The sequence below is a fragment of the Lampetra fluviatilis genome, chromosome 35 (genome assembly GCF_964198595.1).
Source record: "Lampetra fluviatilis chromosome 35, kcLamFluv1.1, whole genome shotgun sequence".
Taxonomy (NCBI): Eukaryota; Metazoa; Chordata; class Hyperoartia; order Petromyzontiformes; family Petromyzontidae; genus Lampetra; species Lampetra fluviatilis.
In genome coordinates this window covers 11,496,380-11,515,540 of record NC_136309.1, presented here as the reverse complement: position 1 = coordinate 11,515,540, position 19,161 = coordinate 11,496,380, and the positions used below count along the sequence as shown (strand labels likewise).

The 19,161-nt window shown below is 59.9% G+C and overlaps 1 protein-coding gene across 4 annotated transcripts in view; it reads right to left on the bottom strand.

Moving 5' to 3' along the window:
* Positions 1-221: 221 nt before the first annotated feature.
* Positions 222-19,161, bottom strand: part of LOC144944624 (uncharacterized) — a 56,138-nt gene continuing 37,198 nt past the window's right edge. For all 4 annotated transcript variants that reach the window (XM_078872949.1, XM_078872952.1, XM_078872951.1 and 1 more), the window contains exons 3-20: positions 16,027-16,257; positions 15,204-15,412; positions 14,157-14,384; positions 12,752-13,444; positions 12,273-12,383; positions 10,509-10,602; positions 8,340-8,413; positions 7,716-7,825; positions 6,805-7,419; positions 6,576-6,641; positions 6,384-6,448; positions 5,079-5,250; positions 4,606-4,842; positions 4,144-4,228; positions 3,118-3,233; positions 1,772-1,939; positions 1,468-1,560; positions 222-955 (exon numbers count right to left, since the gene is read on the bottom strand). In XM_078872949.1, the coding sequence (XP_078729075.1) occupies positions 836-955; positions 1,468-1,560; positions 1,772-1,939; positions 3,118-3,233; positions 4,144-4,228; positions 4,606-4,842; positions 5,079-5,250; positions 6,384-6,448; positions 6,576-6,641; positions 6,805-7,419; positions 7,716-7,825; positions 8,340-8,413; positions 10,509-10,602; positions 12,273-12,383; positions 12,752-13,444; positions 14,157-14,384; positions 15,204-15,412; positions 16,027-16,257 (3,487 nt within the window). In that variant the 3' untranslated portion in view covers positions 222-835. The remainder of the gene's footprint in view (positions 956-1,467; positions 1,561-1,771; positions 1,940-3,117; positions 3,234-4,143; positions 4,229-4,605; positions 4,843-5,078; positions 5,251-6,383; positions 6,449-6,575; positions 6,642-6,804; positions 7,420-7,715; positions 7,826-8,339; positions 8,414-10,508; positions 10,603-12,272; positions 12,384-12,751; positions 13,445-14,156; positions 14,385-15,203; positions 15,413-16,026; positions 16,258-19,161) is intronic.

Genomic DNA, 19,161 nt, shown 5'->3' with positions numbered 1-19,161 from the left:
CGCTACGTTTGCAAAATTACGTCTTCTTCCTTATTTTTCTATTTTTTTTTTTCTTTTATACACACGTATGTATCATCGTAAAAAAAAATCCTTAAAACTTTGCCAAAAATCGCAAAGCTTATAAAAACGTGAATTGCTCTGTGCCGTTTTGACTCTTCCCACGTGTGACATTCATTGTAGTCTGGCCCACCCCTCCCCCACTTCCCCCCCACAAACCTCCCTCAGTTTTGGGTGATGCCGTGTACAATAAAGATTTTCACGAACGCGTTTTACATTTTTCTTAACGAAATTCTCTTTTTTCCGTCGCGACGTTGGCGCCGCGGCCGCGTCGGAGCGAGGGAGACGCGGCCTCCAGTGGCAGCCCAACAGCGCGTTTCGTCGCGAGGCTTTAAAAAAAAAAATCTGTCCGATTGCTTTTTGGCAGAAGAACAACAGAAGGAAAGGAAAAAAAACAAAGAGAGCCTTCGAAATTATTTATGGAGGCGCGCGAAAACGACCGCGAGACCACAACGGGACGGGCGACGCCGCGAACACAAAATTAACAAAAAACCCCGACGGCCTTCGCGACGGCCTTCGCGACGGCCTTCGCCAACTTTGAGGACGGCCAAACATGCCGCTCGGGTAGCCGCTACGAACGCCCCCCGGGTAATAAATGAAACGTGGCGGCGGTTCCCGCAAAACTTTCATCATCGGCGTTTAAGTTCGGGCGGTCGCCGCGCACTGGCACGCGGGGTCGGCGCGTCGCATCCTCGTCGCGCCCTACCGGTGCAGGCCGGTGCGGCGGGTGGGTGGGGTGGCAGGGCGGGGGGGGGCGGCGGGGGGGGGGGTGGCGGCCTCAGTGCGGCGTGAGGCGGCCGTGCACGCGGAAGCGGTAGAGGCACGTGTACTCCGGGTGGCCCCAGTTGCTGAACACGCGCAGCTCCACGATGCGGAACGTCGCGTCGCCCATCTCCTCCTGCCGGGCGGAGAGACAGCGACGGTGAACGCGGGAGGGAGGAGGGGGGGAGCAGCGCGGTGAAGACGGCGCAGCAGTGCCGGGCTTGAGGGGCCAGCGCCCCCTACAGGCCGGTCGGTGGCGCGAGACTCGAGAAGTGGACTTTGAGGTGGCTGCGTGGGCTCAGGGAAACAATGCCCCCTCCCCCCCCATTATCCCCCCGACCACCACCAACCACCCCGCCTCACCCGTCCATCCCTGTCAATTTGGGAAAACTTCGACAATTACACCGCGGCACTATTGTTAACGTTTCCAACTCGATTCGCATTCTCGGCAGCAGCTCTGTCTGTAGCGAGGGTGGCGTTGGGCACATCTCCCGTCACGTGGATCCAACGCCAGCGGAGCTGGTGGAAAAAAAAAAAAATCGCTCGATTGAAACCCGGCCAATTGCACGCGAGCGTGAAAGCATCCCAAGATCCGCACGTACGTGGGACGTCCCGTCTCGTTTCTCGATCTCCGAGACGGCCGCTCACCTGCACAGTGAAGGTCTGGATGGCCTCCCCGTCCTGGTCGTATTCGTAGCGTCCCAGCATCAGCCCCTCCTCCTGGTCCTCACTCTCCAGGCCCTGGCGGCAACAACAGCAGCGGCGCGCGTTACACAGCGATTGCCGCCGACGTGTGACGCGCGCGTGGAGGGGCGTCACATTGACGTGCGCGTGGGAGCCGCGGGTAGCGGAACGGTGAGCGACCGAGCGGTGAATGCGAGTGGCGATTGAGCAGTGAGTGAGGATGCGCGAGTTGGCGAGCGGAGCGCTCCGTCTCGGCGCGGGGACGTACGTAGATGGCGAAGTCGCGCGGCGCGCTGCTCACGGCGCCGGTCGGGGAGAGGGAGCGTGGCACGTGCTCGAGCGAGAACGCCGTGGGGCGGATCGTGGCCGACAGCTGCACCACCACGTAGCCGTACGTGCCGCGGAACGGCCAGCAGTTCCCCGGGTTCACGTCCGGCTGGGGGAGTGCGCACCACAGAGACAAGAAGAGAAGGGGGGAATGTTACATCAACCCTTTCCCGTTCCGATGACGAACGTCGTGTACGTCATCGTGCGGGAGGGCGTGCGTCACAGTTTGGCGCCAGCTATCGAAGAGTCCGGATCGGATCACGCGAGCGGGTTACTCCCCCCGACCAGGGGAGGGGCTTGCGTGTCCCAACCGCGTGCAGGAGGGAGGCGTGAGCACAGCAGCAGCAGTAGTTCAGGGCCGTGGGTGTCGCCGTCTCTCTCACGGCACGCGACGATCCACCCGGGCTCCCCCAGCCCCCCCCCCTTCCCAGCCAGGGCAACCCGAGACTGTTCCCACGATTCGAGGTCGCGAGTCCAGTCAAGGATCGGTGCTCGTTTGTGCTGCCCTTCTCACACGCCAGCACGCCTCTCTCGTTTCTAACTATTTATTGATTTTATTTTTTATTTTACCAGGTTAGGCCCACTGAGGCTATACAGCTCTTTTTCAGAAGCGGCCTGGCCACAAATGACAGCTCAACTTAGTGGCTGATCATCATGTGGAAATTTACAGCAGACACGTGATGTTGATTCGAAATGTGGAGGGAAAAACCGGAGAGAAACACCGCAAACTCCAAATATACATCAGGCATCGTCAGGGTCGGGATCGAACCCACGACCTCCTGCATACCAGCCGAGGTGGTTCACATCTCTCCACCGTGGCACCCTGTAAGGTCTGGCACGTCACGCCGCGTTGGCCTCCACGTGCAAATCGGGTTATCGTTTGTGTCAATCGCCAGGGAGGCGTTCTCACGTGCGCCGTTCAATCGCGCATCATGAGCGCAGGGCTCCATTTTTGTTTTTTTCGCTCATTGTCCACGCTCGTCCGCCCGGGAGAGCTTCAGGACTCTTTACAGGAGGTTCCTGCCAAGTGTTCGCAGTAAGGGGACGATGTTGCTGCTGCTGATGCTCCTGCTGCCGTGTGCGATCCCAATTGAGTGTTTTGCAGTTGTTTTTTTGTAGCATTGCGATGTGGTTTGGCAGGCACCGGTTTACATTGTGTGTTTAAAACCCAGAGGATGCCCGTGCAGAACTGGGCGAGACCTTACAAACGCCACACAGGAAGGCGCCCGAGCCCGGGAATCGAACCCGGGACCTTCGTGCTGCGAGGCGCGAGCGTCACCGCCGCACCTGGATGATGACGCGCGGCGACTGCGACAGGTGCCAGATGGGGAGGCCGAAGAAGCTGACCATGGCCGTCTTGGTCTCGTACGTCTCTGTGCAGCGAGTGCTCAGGATGCTGCCGCCTGCGCGGACACACGCAGACGGGAGAGACGTGAACACGCAGAGACAAGCGGAGAGAGAGACACGGACATGCAGAGACAAGCAGAGAGAGAGACACGGACATGTAGAGACACACAGAGAGAGACAGACACATCGAGACACGCAGAGAGAGACACGGACACGCAGAGACATACACAGAGAAAGACGTGGACACGCAGAGAGAGACACGGAGAGACACACAAGACACACGGAGAGACACACACACACACAGAGGTACAGACACAGGCAGACTTGCGCAGACATGCGATGCAAGTCAGAGGCAACACAGACGTGGGACTCCGGAGACGCAACCGACACGCGGTGAACTTGCACCAGGACAAAGCACGGACGAACAAGAGGTGGGGACGGTGGTTCGGGGGGGTCTCAGGGCACCGCGCCTTCAACACCCAAGACCTGGGTTGAAATCCGAGTGACAATCGGTACCTGGACAGAATCTCTCTCATATGCCTTATGTAGAGTAACCATTAGAGATTCAAGACATAGATCCCCCGTACAGCCTGTAACAGACTGTTGGGGCAAGTGCTCTTAGCGAGCAGCTACGGGGTCCGGCACGGCACACGAGGGGGTGGGTGGCCACGCCCGGCCGCCTTTGTCTCCCAAGCGGCGATGTTTACACATCGCGCGAGGTACCCATTTGAGGCCGAGCAGATCGAGGGGAGGCCAGGGACCGGGTCAAATAATCGTCAATGGTGTTGGTGACCGTGAGCGGGAATCGAACTCGGGTGGCTGGAGTTAGCAGCGCAGGGCGCTACCACCCGGCGGCTTGGGTGGTAGCACCCACACGGTTTGCGGTTGCTAGGCGCAGTCGCACACGAGGGGAGTGCGACTGGAATCAGGTTTGGCGAAGGTGGCGTGGAGCAGGTGGAGCCGTACCAGCCGACTCGAGGGCGTAGTCCACCTGGCCGATGCGGTCCGCGCTGTACAGCCGCAGCGCGTCCTGCACGATGTGCTGCACGCGCTGCACGGGGACCCACGGGGACACAGGGGGACACACGGGGACGTACGTCACTTTGCCTGCTCTGGAATACGGGGGCTCAGCTCTGTAATTGGTGTAGTTATGCACTTTACTTATTTGAGTTATTTATCCATTTTTTGTGATTCGCTTACCTTTCCTACACTTTGCACGCCTATCGTGTGTTTGTATTGTGTTTGTTGCTGTAGCTTTCTGACCCGCCCCCTACTGGACATCTGTGAAAAGGAGCTTCACAGCTCATCGGATTCCTCCGTGACAAATACAGACTCTGATTCTGATCATCGCCGTAGGCGAGACCGGTGCACGGCCGCGGGGGCGAACATTCGCTTGGCTCCTGGCGACAACGCGCCGGCTCGGCTCACCTCCTCCGAGACGCCGTCGGCAGTGCCGCCGCGAATCCCCGCGGTGACGGTGGCGCCCGCGGCAACGACCGCGTCGGCCGCGTGATCGCGCACCGCCTTGCCCAGCTGGTCGTGTCGCACGAAGCGCTCGCTCAGCCAGCGCAGCAGCGCCGCCCGCGTCTCGCCGGCCTCGCCTTCGCCTTTGCCGTCTCCGCCGGCCAGCAGCGCCAGCAGGAACGCCTCCACGCCCGCGCGGACCTGGCCCACGACGGCGAAAAAGAGACGAGAACGAGCGACGGACGATTCGCAAAGCGAAGCGAGAGGCGGCCCCCACGTGGGGCCCCGGGGGGGGGCCACGGCACCGTGATCTCCTCACGGGCCCCCCGCTGCCAGCACGGGGAGATCCACGACAGCGTCACTGGATGCGGTGTGACGCGGTGAGACGCCGTGTGACGCGGTGCGACGCCGTGTGACGCGCTTGTGGCGACGCGCACCGTGCGTTCCGTTGCGCCGGCAGCGTCTCCGCAGCAGCGCTCGGTGGCGGCGGCGATGCCGTCGGCGACGCGGCCGCTCAGGGCCTCGAGCCGCGACTCCAGGCGGGCCACGTCCACCTCGAGGCGCGCCAGGGCCTCCGACAGGCGGCGGCGGCCGGCACCCTCGTCCCACCTGGGGGCGGCAACGCAAACGACGTCGCCGTGAAGTCGCGCCGGCGGCGGCGGCAGCGGCGGGGTCACCTGGAAAACCGCGGTGGAGTAAGAGGCAGACTACGTGCGCTAGAAGGCCTCCGTTGTCCTGCTCTGCACGCGTGACGTAATTTGTTCGCGATCGCTGGTTACACTTGGAAACCGCACTGTGCACCATCAATGAGTTTAAAAAGGTATTTTATATCGTTCTAGGTTACCATGTGGAATTAAATTTTATCGTTATTTTATATTGGCAGATTCATACGTGATTATTTACCGATGACTCTCACGCTTGATATAATTTCACACATTTATAAAATCACCTCACACAAAGAAGCTCCGACGAGGAGTTCCCTCTGCTCAGGTGTGCGCACAAGTGAACTGTGGGTAGGCGGGGCGGGGGGAGGGTCCTGCGATGTTATAGGTGTCTAAGGCGGGAGCGCTTCAGTGCCTGTCAAGAGTTGCCCTCTCGCCCTCTCTCTCCACAGACGTTCCCACGAAGGGACTCGCCGACTGCGATGACCAAACTAAAAGTCCGCCACGCCAACACCAACGAGCCGGCGCTCCTCTCCACTGGCGCTGCTCTCAGGGAGTCGTCAGACACTTTCCACAATCCTAAGGCAAGCCACCACGGGGTCTCTCCGTGAGACAGCCACTGTGGTACTTATATTCGATCTTCCCCAGAGGGATGATGAGGCTAAAGGTTTGACCCCATGACCTTATGTAATTGCGAGCCGAGCCTTGGCGTCTGTGTACACATGCCGATGTGTTCTTGTTATAACGACATAAAAATAACTGGGCTCATATGCTCAGCAAGGTCCCACGCAAATCTATTTAAACTATTTTTTAAACTAAACAATTTTTTTTATTTTTACCAGGTAAGGCCCACTGAGCAATGTAGCTCTTTTTAAGAAGCAACCTGTAAATGTAAAGCAGCCAAATACGTGATGTTGATTCTAAATATGGAGGGGGAAAAAGCGGAGGACCCTAGCAGGCGTCAGGGTCAAACCCATGCCCGCCTGTAAACCGTGGTGATGAAATCTGCCGGAATTGCCCCCAATTGGAGCACCGCGTCGCCGGTGAGACCGTGACGCGCCGCTCCTGGCTCATCCGCACCTTTCGTTGTCTTGGCTCCCGTTCCTTTTCCAGTCCTGGAGCTGAATCTGCACCTTCTGAATTTCCTGTCGGCACACAGAGCAGAGGACCGCCCGGTGAGGTTCCGCCGTTCGCCGTCGCCGCTTACCGGTCGCCCCGCTCAACCCGACGGCAAAAACCCGGCAAACCAGCGCGGTGGTCACGGCGACTCACCAAGACGCTGCCCTCGATGCTGCTCAGCAGCCTTGTCACCTCCGAGTCTCGCTGCTCCACGCGAGTCTGAAATAAAAAGAAGCGCGTGTGCCGTGCGTCAACGACCGCAGCTCGGTACCCAAATCGACGGGCGCGCAGAGTCCACCGTAGCCGCGACGCCCGGTGTACGAAGCCCGATTCACGCGCACTTGTAACCGCGAGGCAGCAGTCTCCGCCGCCGCCCGCTCACCCCGAGGCTGCCGATGCCGTCGCGGTTCTGCCGGACGTCCGCGAGCAACACGGCCAGGCTGCCCCCGACTCGCTCGTCCACCTTCGCGAGCAGCTCCTCCTCGCTCGCCCGCCTCGCCTCCTCGGCCCGCTCCCCTGCGGTGGCACTGGCGGCACCGGCGTCTCGGGAGCGCGCCACCTCCCCGCCGGCCGACAGCGCGCTCACTTGCCGCCCCAGCAGCTGAATCCTGAGCCGCTGCCTCTCCGCCTCGTCCGTCTGCGCCGCCAGCGCCTTGGCCAAGCGCTTAATGTGATCGTCCAGGTGCCGGTACCGATGCTCCTCCGCCAACGCCGCGGCCGCCAGCGCCGCCGCAGCCGCCGCCCTGCCCTGCTCGCCGTTCGTCTCCGCCGCGGCCGCCGCCTGCCGCTGCTCGGCGCGCAGGTCGAGGATGAGCCGCACGGCCTCCTGGATGCTCTCGTGCTGATCGGCTGCTGACGCTCGCAGCAACAGCAGCTCCCTCTCGAGGCGATCGATCCGGAGCGTGTGCTGCGTGCTGGCGCCGGGCGGCGCCGCGGGGTGCCCGTCGGTGGCAGCGCCGTCCGGCGTCCCCACGGAAGCCGAGGGTGCAAGCACGGCCTAGGAGGAACAGCGACACGAGCGGCACGCAAGAGCACGACGTCGGTGAGACGGCACGGTGAGACGGCGCGGTGAGACAATACAGAAAAGCCGAAGTGAAAATTACAAATTGAATCCGTCTGGATATCTAAATGCAACTCGCGCAACGCCGTACACGCGCAACGCCGCGAGCCCAAAGCGACACGACGCAGACATGGAGACGCGGGGTGGGGGGGCAGCACGGCGGAGCAACGCGATGCGTGACGGCGGACGCGAGGAGCGGAGAACGATGCGGCAAGACGGCGCTTCACGGGTACCTTCTGCTCGTGCGTCGGGGGGGGCAGCACGGGCAGCACGGGCAGCACGGTGCCTGCGGGGCCCGCGCTGGGCAGCAGCGACCCCAGCGCCGCCCAGCACCACCAGCCGCCTGCTCAACGACAACGGCGCAAACTTCACAGGCTGCAGGCATTCGCGACCAGCATTCGTGATTGGGTTTTTGCGATAGATCGCATTAAAAAAAATTGTACTTTCACTTTATCTTAGCATGTACTTTGATTACATATGAGGGGACCAAATCCCATACAGAGCCACTGCCAAGAAAATAAAACCCGTTGACCAAGCAAAATCAACAAATGATGATGATGATGCACAGCGAGGCGCCTTGCAGCGGCGCTCTGTTGAACGGCGTCACATGAACGTGATTTACGGTCGCGTTATTTATTTGTACGACGTTAATATTCCCAGCCGCCGCTCCGCAACGCCAGAAGCATCGGGCGCGACGCTCATTTAGACGCAGTGGGCGCTGCTATGCGGGCGGGCGCCATCGACTCGAATCCACGCCGAGTCGGTCCGTGCAGTCGGCGTGGTCAGCGGTGATGGACACACGACGGCACCGGCCATCGTGCGGGCGTCACGAGGGCATCGCGACGGCGCGAGCGTACCGTAGAAGAGCAGCAGGGGCAGGAGCAGCAGCAGTAGCAGCAACAGGAGGCCGAGCAGGTGCCTACGGTAGTGCCTACAAGGGGGGAGGGGAGGAGGAGTGGTGGGGTTGAGCCTCGCGTTGGGACCGTCTGCACGCCTGGCCACTGCTGCCACATCATCGGTGGCGATTGAGATCTCCACTGGTCCTGCCCCCCCACCTGCCCCACCCCACCCAATAAGTATGGTGGAGCAGCAGCCCCCTACAACCACCACAACATGGCGGGCAGGGGAACTGGGGGAGAAGGGGGCTTCAACCGGCACTTGACTTAAAGAGATGTACCAAATTAGAACGTTACTCTGAAATTCATATTCTTGGGTCTTTCGGTAAAGTCACGTAGATAGGTTCAAAGAAAACAACAAAATAACAAAAAAACTATGACGTTTCGATCCCAACGCAAGCAATCACTTTAAGTCAAGATTTACTTTGAAATTGCTTAATTGAGAGGCCACATGGCAGCAGCGGTGGCGGTCATTGGCACTCCTCTCCGCGCGCAGACGAATCGCCGCTTCCAGGCCAGGTGCCGAGCCACGCTGCCTTGTGGCCATGGGGTCAGTCGTCATTGGGGGCGCCCATTTCCCACGTGCCGAGATGATGAGATCATCTATGAACGCACAACTCATCATTGTCATCATTGTCGCCAACGAGCCGTCATTATTTTTAGTTACATTATTATTGCGACTGTGATCGCAACGTTCGTCTGAATGGCAATTTCGGTCAGAAACGCTTCACTCGCGATTGGGACGGTGTGAGTTTGAATCCCGGTCAATGGTCGACTTGGCCCATCATCATCGTCAACATCGTCATCATCATAGTTATCGGTTTGGTGTCGATAAAAGAAATGGCTGATAATGATCAATATTATTGTCATTATCATTGCAAGTGTTAACGAATCGAACTCCGGAAGGGCAGATTCGTGGCACGGTGCGTCACCGCTCCGCAACGATCCACGGGAAAACAACGTCAGGAATATTCCCACGGCACGGAGGTTGGAATGCGGCCGTGCAGCGGGGGCCCTTATTCCAGGTAGCTCGACTCTGAAATTAAATCTTACAACTCATTTGTATGCGAGGCCTCAATTCAGAGTTGGACTTGGATTGACGCACGGCTTGCAGAGTTTTGCGTCGCAAAGCACTCTGGCAGGACGCTCGGCAGCGGAGAGTGACGCACGTGGTGTCGTTGTGTTTATGCCGTGTCATTGTGCCGCTGTATGGTGTCGTTGTGCCGTTGCGTTGTGACGCTGTGTGGTGTCGTTGTGACGCTGTGTGGTGTCGTTGTGTTTACGCTGTGTCGTTGTGCCGTTGTGTTGTGACGCTGTGTGGTGTCGTTGTGACGCTGTGTGGTGTCGTTGTGACGCTGTGTGGTGTCGTTGTGTTTACGCTGTGTGGTTGTGCCATTGTGTTATGACGCTGTGTGGTGTCGTTGTGCCGTTGTGTTGTGACGCTGTGTGGTGTCGTTGTGACGCTGTGTGGTGTCGTTGTGACGCTGTGTGGTGTCGTTGTGTCGTTGTGTTGTGACGCTGTGTGGTGTCGTTGTGACGCTGTGTGGTGTCGTTGTGACGCTGTGTTATGACACTGTGTGGTGTCGTTGTGACGCTGTGTGGTGTCGTTGTGTCGTTGTGTTATGACGCTGTGTGGTGTCGTTGTGTTGTGACGCTGTGTGGTGTCGTTGTGACGCTGTGTGGTGTCGTTGTGACGCTGTGTGGTGTCGTTGTGTCATGACGCTGTGTGGTGTCGTTGTGTCATGACGCTGTGTGGTGTCGTTGTGACGCTGTGTGGTGTCGTTGTGACGCTGTGTGGTGTCGTTGTGACGCTGTGTGGTGTCGTTGTGTCGTTGTGTTATGACGCTGTGTGGTGTCGTTGTGTTGTGACGCTGTGTGGTGTCGTTGTGACGCTGTGTGGTGTCGTTGTGTCGTTGTGTTATGACGCTGTGTGGTGTCGTTGTGTTGTGACACTGTGTGGTGTCGTTGTGACGCTGTGTGGTGTCGTTGTGTTATGACGCTGTGTGGTGTCGTTGTGTTGTGACGCTGTGTGGTGTCGTTGTGACGCTGTGTGGTGTCGTTGTGTCGTTGTGTTGTGACGCTGTGTGGTGTCGTTGTGTTGTGTTGTTGTCGTGCGGAGGGAACCGCCACCTGGTGAGCAGGAAGACGTTGAGCAGCGACACGAGCGTCACCAGCTGGTACCACCCAGTGCCGAGCCACCAGAAGAGGGCAGACACGCAGCGCCCTGAGACACACGCACACACGCCCATGTGCACACACGCCCACACACGCGCCCACACCGCCTTAAATAGACGCACACACACAAATGCCTTGCAAAGACAGCGCAAAAAACAAAGACAAAGATCCGCCGTAAAGCATTAACAGACTGTTGGGGCAAATGCGGTTAGCGAGCACCGATGAAGGTCGGCACGGCACACGAAGATGCCCAGCACCAAGCCCGACCGCCTTTGTCTCCCCAGTGGCAATGTTTTTACACACCAGGTACTCAGCCGACTTAGGGGAGGCCCAGGACCGGTTCAGATAATCGTCACCGGTGTTGGCCGCGAGCGGGAACGAACTTGAGTCGCCGGGTTCGGAGCGCAGCGTAGCGCCAACCGCTACACTGCCGCTCCCCAGTGCAGGGCACAGTGACGCGCGCACACAACGAGCGGACAGGGAGAGTGGGTGGGGGGGGGGGTTCGTCCACTCGCGCCCTCGTTTACGCAGGAGGCGAATCCGACAAATCGTTTCGCGCTGCCACGATCCGGGCGTGGTTTTGCCGCACGGCACCCAATGCGGAGAGAAACGACGCCGGAACCCTCGGCGGCGCGATTACGGCGCCAACCCCGCCCCTGCCGCCGCTGCCGGGATCGCAAACGGCGGAAACGGCACGGCCGCAGCGTCGCCGCGTTCCCCGCGTCGTCCGTCTCAGGGATTTTGTTGCCGGGCGGGGGGAAGGTAAAAAACGCCGTTAAGGCGACGAGGAACTAATTAGGAAACGACCGGCATGAGGAAGGAGGGGGTGGGGCCGCTCGCGCCGCGCCATCGGCTCTCCGCCCGCGCGTGCCGCCACGCGTCACGACAAGCCCGGCAGAGGAACAAAACAGAAACTCCGTCGCGAGGGCGCGCCAACCCCTCCCTCTAGACACACACACACAAAGTTGGCACCGGCGCCAGCCACCGCCGCACGGGAGCGGCCGCCGCTGCCGCCGCCGACGGTTGCGTGCGGTGTGGGAGACCGCCTCCTTCGTCAATCTGCCACTGCACAAAGGCCTCCCCCCCCCCCCCCCCCTGTGCTGTGTCTGTTGTATGGGGGTTGTTCGACCATACTTCACCACGTGGATCGGTAAAGGGCGGGGGGCCGGCCTACAACTGGATTAGATGTCATCGCCCGCCACCCACGTTAGTCGTGGCCAAGAAGGGAATTCGATGGGTTCAGTGCACAGCTCAGCTAACCGCCACGCCACCGCTCCACCCAACGATCGTTTTGCCGGAGCGGCGATTGTGTCTCCTGTCGAGGAAACCAACCAGCGTCTGGGCATCCCTGCCTGAGCCAGCGCTCTTACGCCAAACGACACCCCAGTTGCTTATATATTGATTTTCACCTAATTTTTCTACGTATGGGGACAGACATCGACAACAAGTTTACAATGTGTGTGTGTATGTTGAACGCACATACATTGTACATACATTGTATGTACAATGTATGTACAATGTAAATACATTGTACATACATTGTACATTGTATGTACTATGTCTCGACTGTCACTCGCGCGCACCACGCATGACGAACTGCGCGAGCGAGCGCATCGCGGCTCTGTAAAGTGCCTGGGCGCAGTGTGCGCGGCGCGGTGCTGTCGAACCGACCGTGAGCGGTAGCAGGAGGTCGTCGTCGATTTCGTCATCGCGCATTACCTGGACTCGTCAGGAGGCGTCTCACGGAGGACCACGTCCACGACGACGATGCAGCCGCTGCCCCTGACGCCACCGCCGAAGTCGCCTCGCTGCGCTTCTCAATCTCGCAGCCTGAGCGCCACACGCGGAGACACACGGTGACGCGACGGCACGCAGCCGTCACGGCGCTCCGCTCGCACGACCTCAACCGCTCGCCACACGGTCAACACCGACCGGGTGGGCCGTCGCACAGCGGCAAAATTCATTGTGGGTATGTGATATAAAGGTGGGCCATTGGCGAAAACGTCGCCTGTTATACGCTTTTCCGCAGCGAGAAATGGGATGATCGTTTTGCTCTCGGTTCGAGGACGACTCAGCCCATCAGCCTTCCTCCACCGTGGCGATCGGGAATTGCCACTGGTGACTCACAGCCAGATGACTTTCGATTGCAAGGAACTTTGCGGAATTAGCAAACACGACGGAATAAAGGAGCTGGGTACCTTCCCCATCGGAGAACTCTGCCAGCGACGCCGCGCCACCCACGCTGCCGCCCACGCTGCCGCCGCCGTAGCCGCCGCCACCGTAGCCGCCGTAGTGCGCGACCCCGGCGTGAAACGTCTCGTGGGCCGAGGACGAGCTCCGCTGCGTCGCCAAGGAACGCGACGACCACCGCTCATCGCGGCCGCCACCGCTCACCGCCACTGCCGCAGCCGCCACCGCCACCGGCGCCTCCACGGCCGCGCCCGGCTGCTCGTGGTGCACGCAGCGGCCCTGCCACGCCAGCGCCCGCGACCTCAGGGTCATGTAGCGATCGTCCTCCTCGGCGTCGGCGGCGCCGGTGGCGGTGGCGGCGGCATCGTCGAGTTCGAACGTCGGCGTCGAGCGGGAAGAATCGGTTCGGCGACGCTGGCGCCGCGTCTTGGTGGTGGTCGTCACCGTGGTGGTGGTCGTCTGGGTCATCTCGGCTCGGGGGATCTTGCCGAACGAGGCGTCGCGGGTGAACGAGGCGTCGTGGGCGAAGGCCGCCGCTTTGCTGGAGTCGTCCGAGTCCAAGCCGGACTGCGAGACGCCGGCCTCATCGCTCCAGAGCAGCTGCGCCAGCAGCAGCAGCAGCCACCGCAGCACGGCGCGTCTCGCCCGCGCGACGCCCTGCGCCACCCACGTAACGGCCCACGTGGCGGTCTCCACCAGGCCTGGCAGAGGTGGCGGGGGGGGGAGACACGGCAGCAGCGCAACGGCAGACGATGCTGACAAACAAGCCTCTGCCTGAAACAACCAAAGCAGCGGAACTCTTTTACTGCAAGATCCAACTGCGTCTGTCTGGTTCTCGCGCCGAGCTGAATTGGCTTCCGTATTGCGGAACGAACACATTGTAAGGTTGCGCTTATTACACAAAGCGCTTGCCACAAATGAACCACGAAACCTTGCTGTATGTATGTAGAACTTATTTTACACCGTACGTAGCCAACCATTCTAATCGTCAAGGAGCATAAACCATCACGCGAATTCAGGTCATGCTCACAGCAGCAGATTTTGGCGAGCCATCGAACAAAGACGGTCACCGCATCGCGCGCTTATGCAGGCGTCTGGAACGCTCTCCCCCTTCCAATGTTAGGAAGCTACTGGAGCTCATTTCTTTACAGCTGCTTTTTGTGTTTGGTTTGTTGTTCTTCGCCCGCACCTCCATTAACCACGGTTGGATACGTACAACAAGCGAGGCCGATTGTCCCCCGTATGTGTAATGAGCTCGGGGCCACACGACAGGAGCAGAAGTTCAACGCGGCTACGGCGGGGAGCCGTCTCTCTCTCTCTTCCTTAAGGATTGCGGCGTCAACCGAGATCCCAGCAAGATGACAGCGAGGCCACGGAGCGGACACGGGACGCGTCACGCTTTAGCCCGCTCACCTCCGACCCGCTCGCCCCAGGAGTGAGCGGCCCACGTGTTGCCGGAGGAGTAGAGGGAGGAGGAGGATGAGCAGGAGGACTGCTCGTGTGCGTGACGGCCGGAGGAGCCGTAGCCGTTGGTGGGCGTCGCCCGGGCGCCACGCGGCAGGGCGGAGTCCGTCTCCGCCGCCGGCGTCGCCGAGGGCACTGCGCCGTTAGCCAGACTCACCTCCGAGTCCATGGCGCCAGCTGCAGCGGCCAGAGAGAGAGAGCGAGGGAAGGGAGTAACTCGAATCTATCGGACGGGAAATGCAAAGCGACGTCCCCCCCTGGAGCCGAAGCTGGCTAAGCCCTCCTGAAATAACAATGGGGGCCTGGAGACTCGGCGAGCTCCAACGGGTATAGCGGCGTCGTCAAAATCATTCGCAGGGCGTGACACCGACACACCGACTGGGCCGGAGGGTCTCCATTCGGGGGGGGGGGGGGGGATCGAATCGCTTTGTCCGGTTCAAGAGCGAGTGGGCCTAGGGCAGGACACGTCTCCGCAAGAACAAAGGCAGATTCACAGTCGAGGGGATGGGACGCGTCCAAGGCTACGCCCACCGAGCCGAGGAGATGGAGCGAGGAAATCAGCTCGCGAGCATGGCCGCCGGCGTTGCGTCGGGAGCAGAGCCACGACGGACCCCTCCCTCCCCCACCAGTTGCCCACCGTGGAGTCGCACGGCCGCTGCGACATCGCCGCGGAACGCTTTTTGTCAACGAGCGCAAAGCGGCGCTTCCTCCGGGTCGCGAAATCCCATTGAGGCGAAGCGTCACTCCACAAAGTGCCGCTGCGTCCCACAGGGAGTCCCCGGTAGCCCCCCCTCACCCGCCCCCTACAGGGAGAGTTCGACCTCGCACAAGCCAGCAACCCCATCTGTGACTCGGCACTCGGCACGGGGGGGAATAAACCGGTAAGCAGAGCCGGCCTCAACGACGACCGTGGCCGTGCGATGTCAACGAACCGCGGCTGCGAGTCGCGAACCGCGAAGATCGGCCCCCGGGTTTGCCGGCGGCGCCCGCGCTCACCCCGGCTGTGGACGGAGGCGGAGGTCGTCTCCACCTTGGTGTAGGAGGAGAGGTCCGGGAGCGGGGATGAGGAGGACAGGAGGAGGTCCGGGTGGTTTCCGGCGGAGATGGCGGCGCGGCGCTGCGGGGACCGGCGGGGCGACCCGGCGGCGCCGCCGTCCAGTCGCACGCGCGCCGCGTTCGTCACCGCGGCCGAGCTCCACGCGAACCTGCACCGTCGCGGCGGCCAGAGGTCGTCAGAGGCGGAACGGCTCACCAGGAAATACGATCATCACGCCCACAATCCATCAAAACGCAAGAGGCTATTTTGTGAAAGCGCGCGAGCGACTCAAACGCAGCAAGACGGAGACGGGAGACGACTCGAGATCCTTACCATCGTGTCGTCTCGTTTGTCGTACGCGCCGTCTCTCCCGGAGAGTTTTTTACGTTGCGTCTGGTCTGCAATCACTCCCTTCATTATCTCGAAGGCCTCCTTATTCTGGTGCCACGAAATGTCCCGGCTGCGAGCCGCCGCGGGATCAACAATGAGGATGATGCTGGCGTTATGAACGCACGCAACGACAATCACGCGAACTCTGGACCGCGATTCGAATGTTCACCGACGGCGCGAGCCCATGTGCGATCGGGCCTCGCCCGGTACTGGTGGAGACTCGCTGTCAGCGGCGGAGGCCATTCTAAAGCCACTGCAGGCCCCTCCACGTGCTGCACCTGAGAGATCAAGGCCCAGGGTGCGGTGTGACTACCGTCCTCCCGTCTCCCTCGCGAGCGCCGGCGAGAGAGAGCCGCGACGAGACCACGACGCGACCGCGGCGGGCCGGCTCACTTGATTTCGCCGCTGTCCGATCCGTCCCGGGTTTTGCCGGCGCTGCCTTGGGAGGCCATCACCGCCGCCGTCTGCGATGCCGCGCCGTTGTCCCCGGCGAGGGAGGAGGCGGCGGAGTGGCCGTTACCGCCGTGCAGGCGCAGGCCGCGGCGCGACATCCGCGGGGAGTCGTACACGGGGTCCAGGGAGTTCCGGATCTCGTACTCCAGCGCCGCCCTCGAGTAGCTCGAGCTGAGCGCCGCACGGACAGACGCACGGGGGGTGGGGGGAGGGGGTAGGGAGAGTTTAACGAGCAGCATCGCGACGCCGGCACCAGCGGAGGTGGCTGTCGGGTGTGCGGGCGGTGAAGCAGGGTTCCATGCCAACCGCGCTCCGCCCCCGGCCGATATAGAAATACGATCGCGATTCACTCCCGCGCCCTTCTGTTTGTCAGCGCGCATTCGCTCGTCGGTCAGGCGATGCTGTCGGCTGACCATGTCCGTCCGGTCCTCGCCGAGCAGCATTGGCTTCCGGTTGCTAAACGAATACATTATGAGGTCGCACTCATCACACACCAAGTGCTTGCCACAAACGAACCACAACACCTTGCTGATCTCGTCAAGGAGGATAAAGCATCACGCGAACTCCGGTCATCCTCGCAGCAGCGGCTTTTGGCTAACCATCGAACAAAGACGGTCAACGCATCGCGCGCTTTAGCCAACCGTGCCAAATCGGAGGTGCGGCTATCCTTCCCCCGCACCTCTGATTATCAGGGTTGGCTTTGCACGGTGCGAACGAAGTTCAACATACACATATATACATGTGTTCTCCGAGAACCTGTGAACGACTTCACTCTCGTTAATTTCATTCAGTGCGTCAAAGGTGCGTGGCCTTAGGGTCAAAGGTCATCCAGCTTCACGCTGACCAACGCCACCCTCATATGAACAAATACAGAATGGCATGAACTTGGACGTAAGTTGCAGAACTTATCATGACGTGGTACAGCGCTGCCTTGTTGTTTTGCACGCATCAGGCCGAGCCACCACACTGCCTCTCTCTTCTCTCCCAAGTCCCGCCGTCTTGACCTGACCCGACCCCTCTTCCCCACCCTCTACTCTGACGCACTCACTCACTTTTCTAAGGCGTCTTGAGATGCGGCTTTCATTTAGAGGCCGTAAACATTTCAATCGTCGTCGTCGACGATGTTGTTGCCTTCAGGTGTCAAGTGTTGAGTACTGCACATGAGGCACCGAACTGATTTGTGTTTAGTTTGTTGTCCTTCACCCGCTCCTCTAGGTACGGTGCAAAAGAGGTTGAACGTACATACAGTACATATATACTGAGTGACGGACGCCTCATTCGCAAACTCGGAGCGGTTGGCTGTTTGCAAAAGGTCACGATGCCCGGATGTTACAGGAAGTCAGAGGTCAAGCAGGAACGCACGAAGAGCTGCGCCGCGCGCGTGGGAGGAACGTTGTGCGGAGCGATCGCCGCATACCCATGTTGGGCGCCGTAGCCCGAGTGCGACGAAGCGGACTTTGGCCCGAGCTAGCCTTATCTATCTCAAGACGCACCGAGCCCTTCCCGGCTTAGACCGCCGTGCGGGGAGGACGCCGACGTTCGGTCGCACCCTCCGTACACGCGGCAAAACCGATCAAATCAAGTTGCCAACTTAAAATTGTCAAAACGTTGCTCGGGCTTTTCAACATTCCTCCATCCTCTTCCGATTTTGCTGAAAGAGCAAAGTGAACGGCAAAATTTGCCCATCACGTGACAACTCGATTTGATTAGCTCTGTCGGGTTATGGAGTTATTCTAAACTTGGCGTGACTGAACAGTGGCGATGTACCTATGCGACGATCGAACCCGGCAGAAGCTCGTTACGAATAGTGATACTGGTCGAGAAAGCCTGCGTTAGAAACTTCACTCCGTGAGAAGCCAACGATGACAAAACAATACCGAAACAATGCAGAGGCGGCGCTCGGCACCGCCGCGTCTACACCGAGGGACCACGAGGCCGCAGGGCCGGAGTGGCCCAGGCGCAGGGCTGCCAGGCGAGCAAAGATATCGGACAAGGGCCCCCATTTAAACCAAACAATTTTTTTATTTGACCAGGTAAGGCCCCCTGAGCTATGGAGCTCTTTTTCAGAAGCAACCTGCCCACAAGTGATAGCCCAACCAAGTGGCTTACACCGTGTGGAAATGTATAGCAGCCACGTCGATTCTAAATGTGGAGATAAAAAACGAAGGAGCCAGAGATCAATCTACACGACCACGGAGAGAACATGCAAACCACAAATATACAGCAGGCGTCCGGGTTGGGAACGAACCCACGACCTCCTGTATACTAGGCGAGGTAATTATCATCTCGCCACCATGGCGCGCCTTTCATTCTAGCCACCAGGGCCCATGCCACCCTCGCTCCATCGCCGACTCACCCCGGGTGAAGCCCGCACGAGGTAACATTTCTTTAGAACTCCTTTTCATGTTTAGTTTGTTGTCCATCCCACGCACCTCCGATTACCACGGTTGGCTATGTACGGTGCGAAAGAAGTTCAACGTACAAACGTACGACAACATCCACGCAAAATCACAAACCAAGTGCGAGGGCCCGGCCATACACCGCCCGACCCCCGGCACGGCTGTACTGTACGCGAACTAGGACACAGCCGCCACCACCCCCCCCTCCCCTCGTGCCAGCTCCGGCAGCTGCTGCCATTCGCCACTGCAGAAATAACGGCCACACGTATCGGCACGGGGGGGGGAGTGGGGCGCAGCGACCCCTCCCCTCAAGCCTCCTCTCTCACGCGCTCCCCCGGCTCCCCCGGCTCCCTCTCCACTAATCTGGGCCACGCGGCCTCATCCGCCCGCTCAGCCGATGATCGGGTCCGAGGTCGCGGGGTCAACGTTTGTACGTATGTTGAACTTTATTCGCACCGCACGTAGCCAACCGTGCTCATCGGAGGTGAAACTCATCCATGGTCAGTAAGGGTTCACGTCAACTATTACCACGTGATAATTACATCTATACATTGTCACATGTACGTATGCATGTTGAACTTCTTTCGCAACGTACGGAGCCCACCGTGCTCACCGGAGGTGCTTGTGGGGGGGGGGGGAACAACAAACTAAACAGAAAAAGCAGTTCTTAAGAAAT